The sequence below is a fragment of the Chiloscyllium plagiosum genome, chromosome 1 (assembly GCF_004010195.1).
Source record: "Chiloscyllium plagiosum isolate BGI_BamShark_2017 chromosome 1, ASM401019v2, whole genome shotgun sequence".
Lineage (NCBI taxonomy): Eukaryota > Metazoa > Chordata > Chondrichthyes > Orectolobiformes > Hemiscylliidae > Chiloscyllium > Chiloscyllium plagiosum.
This window is the reverse complement of record NC_057710.1, coordinates 34005152-34016613: the sequence shown is the minus strand read 5'-3', so window position 1 is coordinate 34016613 and position 11462 is coordinate 34005152. Positions and strand designations below refer to the sequence as shown.

The following is an 11462-nucleotide window of genomic DNA, read 5'->3' as shown; positions in this document are numbered from 1 at the left end:
TATATTGCTAGGTCAAATAGTCTGCTGCATCACAGTTAATGTTAGGTTGAAATAGCTCAGTAATCTCTACAAAAGAATCTATTTGGATCTCTTTCCATTTATACCTTATCAGGATATCATTTAAGAACTCCTGAATTCCCACGTTTGCTGCTAAGCAGCTATGGTTCTGCTGAGCAGAAAATCATCATCAAATATTCCAATTTATTTCTTTAGTGCACAAGTCCATTAATGTTTGTTTCTTTAAGGCTGGCCTTTGGTGTAGAAGTTGTCTACTTTCTAATATTATGTTTTGATGTTTGTGGAGGTACAACATTAGTCAGTTAGAAGAGTGGCTCAGAGGAAAAAATTTACATCAGAGTGGGACCATGAAGACAATGGAGCCTCTAATCCAGGCAGCTCAGCTACTTCAAGTGAAGAAGAAAACAAGTGATGATGCTGCAGCCATCTGTTCAATGTGTACAGATCTTAGCCCACAGCAGGTAAGTGACCTTTAGCTATTTTATAGTGATGGCAGAGAAATCAACCTTTGAGCAAATTCTACTTAAGATTTTTCAGTAGTTAGTAATGTCTTAGAGCCATAGTCTTATTCCGATTATGCAAAGTTACTGATATCTGCTAACAATCATGTCAGAATGTCGGATGGCAGTAAGATGTTAGTCAATGTGTGAGGCGGATTACAAACTAATAAATACATTCAAGTTAATTTTCAATGTAAGATCAATCAAAATTCAACCTGTGTCCAAATGACACATACACTAAAGCAAAATACTGCAGATGCTATAAATATGAAATAAAAATGGAATGGAAAGTGCTGTAAATATTCAGCAGGTCTGGAGCATCAGTGGAGAAACTGAGTTAATCAGCTTCAAAATAGAAAGGTCAGAAGATTTCTCCCAACAGTCAGAATCTTGCTCTCTCAAAACATATTGCCAAACCTGTTGAGAGTTTCCACCATTTTGTTTCAATATTCTCATGCCTCCAATTAAGACCTGAGAAAAATCAACCTGCCAGATACATCCAATGATTCCTTCCTTTTGTCGCCAATTGGTTTAGAGAAAAAGGTACCTGAATGCATCACATTCAATTCAATATTTTAATGAAGTTTTTACGCTCTAATTGTGACAAATTGTAATTTCTTCGTGCAATCTGTTTTAATTTATATATTGCCTCATGTTTAAAGCAATCTGACAGATATGTCACACTGCAGTTATGTCATGCACTTGCAGTTGTGCTAACTTTGGTATTTTTCTCATCAACACATTTCCCTACTGGGGTTTGGAATAGTTTATAATCTGGAGTGAAACTGCCCTTTGCACCTTATACAAACAAGTTTGTGTCCAAGGTTTTGCTGCTAAACAACATTTGTAATCATCCTGTCTTCTCCTGAAATCTGCTGGACACTGGAGTACAGATAACCTCCAGTGCCTCGACAGAGTCTCAACATGCTATTCAACTGTGGTGCCTTCATATAAGTGTATTTTCTAAAAGGAATGATTTGGATTGCAATCAAAATCAGGAACTCTGCTTGATGGTTTGTCTAGGCCCTTTGAGGCTCCGATTGCAGCATCTCTGACCATTGCTAGATAACTTAGTAAATATCTTGTCTGAACACTGCGACCTTTGTCAGGTTTTTCTCAATTGCATATCAAATTCTGCGTCTATTCTATTTTTTCAACAATAGATTGTCAAGATTTTAAACCTCTACACACCAGTGAATGAATTTGAAGAACGTGTAACAGTAGCGTTCATTAGAAACATTCAGGTAAGTTCCTCCTCAGCCCATAAAAATGAGTGCTACTTTGTTTCTATGAAATCAGTCACATTTATACACATTTTGTTCATTTTCCACATTCCATTCCTAAGAAATGCACTAATTTTTACTTTCACGCCTGTTGATCCTACAGTTCAATAGGTAAAGGAATAAGACCATAAGAAATAGGAACAAGAGTAGGTAATTCTGCCCTTTTCAATAGGATCGTGGCTGATCCGACATCCCTCATCGACTTTCCTTCGTATTCTAAATAACCTTTGATTTCCCTGATTGATCAAGAATCTATCTATCTCAGACTTAAAGATTCTGCCTCTCGGCTCTCTGCGGAAAGGAGTTCCAAAGAGAGAGAACCCTCTGAGAGAAGAAATTCCTCCTAATTTCAGCCTTAAATTGGTGCCCCTTTAGTCTGAAACTATACCCTCTGGTCCTAGACTCTCCTATAAGGGGAAACACCCTTTCAGCATTTAACCTGTCAAGCCCCTTAAGAATCCAGTCTGTTTAGATGAGATCACCTTTCTAAACTCCAGTGAGTAGAACCCCAACCTATTTGTTCATTAGACTCTGATCATCCTTGTGAACTTTTTTTGGACAGCTTTCAATGAAATGATAATCTTGCCTTAAATAAGGGGACCAAAACTGCTCGCAATGTCATATATTGGTCTTAAGCACCTTTTACAGTTGTAGGAAAACTTCTCTACTCTTGTACTCCAATCCCCTTGAAATAAATCCTTTAGCCTTTCTGATTCCCTGCTGCACTTCTGTGCCAGCTTTGTGTTTCATGCACAAATACCTCCAAGGCCCTTTGTGTTGCAGCTTTCTGTAGTTTTTTGAATTTAAATAACATACCATTCTTTTGTTCTCCTTTCCAAAATGAACAAATTCACGTTTTCCTGCATTATACTGCCAGCTTTTGCCAGCATTTTGTCCACTTACTTAACCTATCAATATCTCTTTGCAAACTGTTTGTGTTCCTCTTGCACCTGGCTTCCACCTATTTTTGTCATCTGAAAATGTGGCTACAGTACATTCACTTCCTTTCTTCAATTCATTAAGATATATATTGGAAACAATTGCAGACCCGGCACTGATCCCTGTGAAAACCCACCGGTCCTAGGTCGCCAACCTGAAAAAGAGCTGCTTATCCCCACTGACTTTTTTCTTAACAATTTAGCTGATTCTCTATCCATGTCAATATACTATCCCCCACCATTATGGAATCTTATGTTATGACTGAACTTTTGTGAGGAACCTTGTTGAATACCTTCTGGAAGTCCAAATCCAATATATCTCCCTCTGTTCACTCTAGCTAAGACTCAAATAAAGTCAGATATGATTTCCATTTCACAAGCCAATAATCTGTTTCATTGGACTATGATTTTTCCAAATGTTCTGCTATTACTTCCTTAATAATATGCTTCAGGGAAACTTGCTTTCAGTGTCTTCTAAGAAGAAGGTAAGAGTACTTAAGTACACAGAGTCCAGTCAAAAAAATCCAGTCTGCACCTATATCTCAAAATTCTACCCATATCCTTGCCTTGTAAATTCCTCAGTTGGTCTTCATAAACTTAATAACCTAACTATGCAGTCAGCAAGGATGTGAAGTGTATTGTGGGAGAAGATCCACAGTGATAAGTAGGAGGAAGAGTGTGCAATCATGTCATGCAAAGACACCGTTCATTTACATTCTGAGAGTGGACTTTGCAGTCAGCATTGACGTGAAGGGTGTGGTGGAAGATCATCCACAGTGATGGGCAGGAGGAAGACCATCTAACCAGAGAATGCTAGCACATCGTTCAAAACAAAAGAGGGATCAAGGGTTATGGGGAGAAAGTGGTAGAATGGGGTTGACAAACTTATCAGCAATGACTGAATCGCAGAGCAGACTTGATGGGGTGAATGGCCTAATTCCTGTTACTATGTCTTATGTATTGGCTATTAGAAATTTTAAGAGCTGAAAAAGTGTTGCTGGAAAAGCGCAGCAGGTCAGGCAGCATCCAAGGAGCAGGAGAATCGATGTTTCGGGCATGAGTCCTTCAGGAATGGTTCCTGAAGAAGGGCTCATACCTGAAATGTCGATTCTCCTGCTCCCTGGATGCTGCCTGACCTGCTGCGCTTTTCCACCAACACTTTTTCAGCTCTGATCTCCAGCATCTGCACTCCTTGCTTTCTCCTAGAAATTTTAAGAGTCAATATATAAGTATGGACTAGAATTATATAAGACTGAACAATAAAGGATGCCTTCTTTAAAAGACGTTGAAATTTTACAACAATCCATCAGTTTCATGGGACTAGATTTTTATAGATGGAAATGTGTTGCTGGAAAAGCACAGCAGATCAGGCAGCATCTAGGGAACAGGAGAATCGACGTTTCGGGCATTAGCCCTTCTTCAGGAAAGGTTCCTGAAGAAGGGCTAATGCCCGAAACGTCGATTCTCCTGTTCCCTAGATGCTGCCTGACCTCCTGTGCTTTTCCAGCAACACATTTCCATCTCTGATCTCCAGCATCTGCAGACCTCACTTTCTCCTCACTAGATTTTTGTAGCTCTCTGGGGAGGATTGGTTGACAGGGATTCCTATAAAGTTCCACGAGTGCTATGTCTGTCATTTACCTACCTGCTCTGCCACAATTATATGATCGACAAGGGAGGGACTGGAAAGGCCACTTGCTATAGGCCACTTACAGCCTCGTCTTGCTGCTGCTAGATTTAATCATGAGCCAAAGGTACTCAAACTGAAGATCCAGCCCAGCATGTGGCACTGTGCATTTTGGTGAGTGACTACTTAATGGACTTATTGTCCAGATGGGAGCAAGTATTTTGCTTCGTGACAAATAATAGTCTGCTAACCATTAAATGGGTCCACTTTTGTTTGTCTTTTATAAGAATGATTTGGATGGAAATTTAGGAGGCATGGTTAATAAGTTTGTGGATGACACCAAAATTGGTTGTATAATAGACAGTGAAGAAGGGTATCTAAGATGACAGAGATCTTCATCAATTGCATCAATGGCCTGAGGTATGGCAAATGGAGTTCAATTTGGATAAATACGAGGTATTGCATTTTGGTAAAACAAACCGGGCAAGTCTTATACTATAGGACCTTGGGTAGTGTTGTAGAGTGTTCTAGGGGTTCAGGTATATAATTCTTTTGAAATTTGTGTCACATGTAGACAGGCTGGTTAAGAAGGCATTTAGCATGCTTGCCTACATTGCTCAAACCTATGAATTTAAGAATTGGGACATCATGTTGAGGTTGTACAGGATGTTGGTGAGACCTCTTCTGGAGTACTACATACAGTACTATGAAAACAAACGAGCAGGAGGAATCTGTTTGGCACCTCAAGCCTGCTCCGCCATTCATCACAATCATGGCTGACCATCCAACTCAATAGCCTAATCCTGTTTTATGCTCATAACCTTGAACCCATTCGCCCAAAGTGCTAGATGTAGCTGCCTTTTGGCATCAACCATTTCATGTGGTAATGAATTCCACAGGCTCACTTCTCTGGGTGAAGAAATGCCTCCTCGTCTCCATTCTAAACGGTCTAGCCCAAATCCTCAGACTATGACCCTGGTTCTAGATGCACCCACGATTGGGAGCATCCTCCCTGCATCTACCCTGTCTCGTCCTGTTAGAATTTTATAAGTCTATCTGAGATCCCCCCTCATTCATTTGAACTTCACCAAAAATTATCCTAATCTAGTCAATCTCTCCTTTATACATCAGTACTGCCATCCCCGGAATCAACCTGGTAAACCTTTGCGGAGCTTCCGCAAGAGCAAGAGCTTCCTCCTTCAGAAAAGGAGAGCAAAACTGCACACTGTATTCTCAGTGTGGCCTCACCAAGGCCCTGTATAACTGCAACAATGCATCCCTGCTTCTATATTCAACCTCTCACAATAAAAGCCAATATACCATTTGCCTTCTTTACCAGCTGCTGCATCTACATATCTACCTTCAGCGAATGGTACACAAGGACACCCAGGTCCTGCTGCAAACTCCCCCCTCCCAATTTACAGCCATTCGGGTAGTAATCTGCCGCCTTGTTTTTGCTTCCATATGAATAACTTCACATTTATCCAAATTATACTGCATATGCCCTTGGTTTGCCCACTCACCGAACCTGTCGAGATCCTGCTGAAGGATCTCTGCATCCTCGTTACAGTTCATCCTCCCACCTAACTTGGTATTATCTGCAAACTTTGAGATTTTATATTTTGTTCCCTCATCTAAATCATTAGTATATATAGTTAGTAGCTGGGGTCCTAGCACCAATCCCTGTGGCACCCCACTAGTTACTGTCTGCCAATTTGAAAAGGACCCATTAATCCCTACTCTGTTTCCTCTGTGGCAACCAGTTTTCTATCCATCTCAATACACTTACCCCAGTTCCATGTGCTTTATCTTGCACAATAACCTCTTATGCGGGACTTTCAAATGCTTTCTGAAAGTCCAAATATAACACATTGACTGGCTCCCCCTTGTCAACTTCACTACTTGTCAACTTCATAGAATTCCAACAGATTTGTTAAGCATGATTTCCCCTTCATAAATGCATGCTGACTCTGTCTGATCCTGGCCACTGCTTTCTAAATGTTCCACTATAATGTCCTTGATAATGGATTTGAAAATTTTCCCCACTACCAATATTAGGCCTACTGGTCTATAATTCCCTGGTTTCTCTCTACCTCCCTTTTTGAATATTGAACTAATACTAGCTACCCGCCAATCTTCAGGGACTGTACCAGAGTCTATAGAATCCTGGATGATGACCACCAATACATGCTCCATTTCTAGAGCTACTTTCTTAAGTAATTTGGGACATAGATTATCAGGCCCTGAGGATGTATCCGCCTTCAATCCCCTCAATTTTCCCAGCACCATTTCTCTACTAATATTGGTCTTCCTCAGTTCTTCCCTCTCACTAAATCTTGCATTCTTCAGCATTTCTGATGTCCTTTTTTGTGAAGACAGAACCAAAGTGTATATTCAGTTGCTCAGATATTTCTTTGTCCCCTATTGTGCATTCTCCCATTTCAGTCTGTAGGGGACCTACATTTGTCTTCAATCTCTTTCACATACTTATAGCAACTCTAAATGTCAATCTTTGTTCCTTGCAAGCTTACTTTTAGACTGTATTTTTCCCCTTCTTAATCAATCCCTTATCCTTCTTTGCTGAATTCTAAACTTTTCCCAGTCCTCAGCCCTAATATTTTTCTTGGCCAATCTGTATCCTCTTTCCTTGAATCTAATTTTGGCCCTCTTATCCATTTTACTTTTATGCCAGACAAGGATATACAGTTGTTGTAGTTCACCCATGCGTTCCTTGAACGTTTGTCATTGCCTATCCACTGTCATCCCTTTAAGTAACTCTCCACAATCTATCAAGGCCAACTCATGCCTCATATCTTAATAAAGGAAACTATGGAGATTCAGCACCCTAGTCTCAGAATCAACTACCTCACTCTTGAATTTGATTTTTAAAAAATTCTATCATATTATGGTCGCTCATCCCCAAGAGGTCTCGCACAGCTAGATTGGAAATGATTCCTTTCTCATTACACAGTACTCAGTCTAAGATGGCCTGCTCTCTAGTTGGTTCCTCCACATATTGGTCACATATATTCCACTAGGAATTATTAAATTGGAGAGGTTCAGAAAAGATTTCTCAGCATGTTGCCAGGGATGGAGGGTTTGAGTTATAAAGATTGGCAGGGACTTTTCTCACTGGAACATAAGAGATTGAGGGGTGATCTTATTGAGTTAGATAAAATCATGAGGGGCATAGATAAGGTGAATAGCAAGGGTCTGTTCCCTAGGGGAGGGGAGTTCAAAACTAGGGGGCATATTTTTAAGGAGAGGCAGAAAGGTTTTGAAAAAGACATAAGGGACAACTTTTTTTTTTACACAGTGATTCATATGTGGAATAAACTGCCAAAGGAAGTGGTGGATGTGTTACGGTGTGGTAATGAATCCTTGTTAATTAAACCAAACACCCAGAAAATCTCACCTCTCCTCATAATCTATTAAAATGAGTGACAGAGAACTTCAAAATTCCACTATTTAAAGAAAATGTTTTCTTCAACTCTAAAAGTGAACATTAAACTACAACTATTCACAACTCTCAGGCCCCTTTCTCTTAAGTGCTTATTACCTGCCTCCAATTCTGTTCCAGTAAGACACTTATTAAAATCACATCAACATAATTTCAAAGCCACATAGTGGCTGTCATCTTTGGTGTTTTTCTTCTTCCGGCTGAAGATCTCTGAGTTGTCTCCTTTTTACTGCGAATATGTTTCATCTGAAAAGATACCTTTGATAGTGTTTCCTAATTTCTTGGCTCTCTCTCTCTCTGCATTTTTATATCCCAAGGTTCAATGTTGGCAAAACAATAAATTCAAACTCAATTAGGTTTTAGGATCCTGGGGCATAATTTTAAACCAGTTGCATTGTAATTGTTGACAAAACGCCAACCAACTTGGGTATAAATTTCACAGTCAAATGTTACATATTTTCAATTTTTCCAGTCCATATCACAGGTGCTTGTAAGCTTTCAGTTCAGAACAGTATTCACACTCTCTTAAGGATACAGTACAAGCCTTCAACTTCATAATAGATACAGGCACAATTTCAACATTTAAAAGACATTTGGATAAGTGAATGGTTTGGAGGGATATGGGCCAAATGCAGGCAAGTGGGATTAGATTGGTTTGGGAATATGGTTGGTGTGGACTAGTTGGATTGAAGGGTCTGCTGTACTGACTCTATAAATAATCTCAGAATAAGCCACAAACGGAAGATGGATCTAAATACATTTTAACTTTTGTATTTATTTTTTTTTCTTCACATAGTCCTGTTTACAAGACCGCAATGAACCGCCTCAACTTTTAATGGACTTCAAACACATGTTTCCTGTAATCTTTCCGTACAACCCTTCTGCACTCAACCTGGATACCATTCACATCCCAGCAAATTTGAACTTAACTTTCCTCAATAGAGTATAGAACAAAGTTGTATATGTGAAAGGAGGAATGGAGAGAGAAGATTGCAGGATCTTGGATAATTGATGTCTTTCAATCAAAAGTTATTATGGAGAGAAATAATTGCACAAGACCTGTTCAAAAAGAAACAAAAATGATCGAGCACCACTACAAAAAATATGTCTCCAAGAGGCCATTTGAGATGCAGTCAGCAGGAACAGCTAACCGATGACTATTTATTGTGTCAGATGTTTAAAGAAAAAAATCAAAGGTGATGTTTTCATGAATAGTGTATTTGTAACAAAAAGAAAGTACTGGGATTCATGTGCTTTTTGAATATTTAACAAATCTGTTTTCATTATGCTTCTTTGCAAAGTTGAAGCATGAAGTGGAATCTTTCTTTTGCATTTATAGTCAGAGTGGGAACATTATAGGTAAATAATGTACAGTACAGATAAAAGAAAATGACTGGAAAATACAAACAAGAAGGGGCTTTGATTCTGTTCAGTGTGTGTACCTAGTTTGGAACTGGTATCACCTTTCTGCTAGACGCATAAATAATTCCTTATCCTTGCTGCAACCATAGCCGTGGGCTTGTTTTAAGAGTTGTGTAATTTATTATTTCAGTTGTTAATTACACTGCTCCTATCCCTGCTTCTTTGATTCTTGGACCGAGAGAGATTTTGAGCTAGTTGGTGCGCACTTACATTGTGGACTTGACTCCTAAATGAAGATCAGCTTAGCTTTGTATTGTATTTGACTCCTTAAGAGTTGGTCAGCTCAGTGATGCCGACACCATGGGTTCAATTCCTATAATAGCTGAGGTCACCACTAAGGTCCAAACTTCTCGACCTTGCCCCTCACCTGAGGCATGGTAACTCTCAGATTAAACTCACCCACCAGTCATTTCTCTCTCTCGTGATAAACAAGCCCTGTGAACCTCTGGGACTTTGGCAACTTTACCTTTATCTATTTGCCTCTCAAAGTATATATGTGGCAATGCTGTGCATAATCCCTTGAAACAATGACATTTAACCATAGCCAAAATTGTACTGTGTCCAATTGATATCTAAATGGTTTAATCATTAAGATGGGCAGCACAGTGGCCCGGTGGTTAGCACCATTGCCTCAGAGCACCAGGAACCCAGGATCAATTCCAGCTTCAGGTGACGGTGTGGAGTTTGCACATTACCCCAGTGTCTGCATGGGTTTTCTCCCACAATCCAAAGATGTGCAGGTTAGGTGAATTGGCCATGCTAGACTGTCCATACTGTTCAGGGATGTGTAGTTTAGGTGCATTAGTCAGGGGTAAATGTAGAATAACAGGGAAGCGGAATGGGTCTGGGTTGGATACCCTTCAGATGGTTGGTGTGGACTTGTTGGACCGAAGAGCCTGTTCCCACACAGTAGGGATTCTATTCTATAAGATTATAACAGCACAATATTCCTGGTGTTCTTACTACTTGTGGATAAAAAATGAACTAGTTTTATACTTATTGGGGGATTATACTTTGCAGGAACTTGAACTCATTGAAAATAATGTTCATTAATTATAAAATGTGAACATTCTGATGCATCACAGAAGTACACAATTAGTCTTCCAATGCTGATACAACAGAACCTCACTGAATATCTAAATCCAGCAAACATTTTGATTTAGATTACTTGTTGTTAATGGTAAATTACCTTTTGGATTTATACCTCCCTCTCTGTCTCCCTTGAATATGTAGACTGCATGTGCCTGTAACCTCTGTTGGCCGAAATTTGAATTTCAAGGCTTCAGAAGTGAATGTTGGAATTAATCTATCATTGATTTGATGTATAGATACTTTCAATCACAAACTTCTATTTAGCAGTCAGAGTAATAACTTATAAGAATAACAAATAGTCTTGATATTATGACAAATACAATTGCCATATGTTAATTTTATTTTACAAATCAGTATGAGCAACATTGCTAATTTGGTTCTAAATGATGAAAATTAACTTACTTTCTCCCTTTTCACTGATCTGTATCGTGTGAATCTAAGTTTGCTGTTCCAATAGAAATTCCAGTGTGTCCACGCAATACATAAATACAAGCAAGACATCAGATCCTCAAATGCATCATCTTCTCTTCCTGTTTTTTTTCTCACATGATTTTCTTATCTTCATCCTAGAGAAATGAAATGGAAACAGTGAAGTGGGAAAGTTTTAAACCACCCTGTTAGCAAGCACTGTATTTAAAACAACTATGGTTATGACACAGAATGTACGTTAATAGAATGTTACATTTCTCTGATAGATTGGTGTAATTTTTCTTTAATAAATTTTTAATCCAGATGGTCAGATGGTTGAAAAAAGTCATTCATTTTTTATTTGGATTCCTGGAATTAAAATAGGATTGAGGCATATAACCTATATAACTACAACAAATACTTGATTAAGATGCATGAGAAACTGATGCAGTTTCAACATTATGCTCTGATATGGTCAAAAGAGAAGAATTAAGTACAAAAGTAGCAATTAAAGACAGTTCTGCCAAGGACAGTAATTATATTGTTCAAAATCTGACTGCTGCGCCATGGCTTGCCAGCAACATGACTCACTTATTGTAGAAATAAATTGGAGTTCTCATGATGACTAGTTGGGTAACTGCACCATCTGCCACACTGATCGAGATCATGTTCAATCTCTGAGTTACTGAGTTAGACAGACTCAACCAAAGACAG

At 39.0% G+C, this 11462-nt stretch overlaps 1 protein-coding gene across 1 annotated transcript in view; it reads left to right on the top strand.

Annotated features, from left to right (window-relative positions):
• Positions 1 to 9917, top strand: part of myo5b (myosin VB) — a 265930-nt gene extending 256013 nt beyond the window's left edge. The window contains exons 39-41 of the mRNA XM_043674299.1: positions 305 to 479; positions 1682 to 1762; positions 8623 to 9917. Coding sequence (XP_043530234.1) covers positions 305 to 479; positions 1682 to 1762; positions 8623 to 8775 — 409 coding nt within the window. The 3' untranslated portion in view covers positions 8776 to 9917. The remainder of the gene's footprint in view (positions 1 to 304; positions 480 to 1681; positions 1763 to 8622) is intronic.
• Positions 9918 to 11462: the final 1545 nt, after the last annotated feature.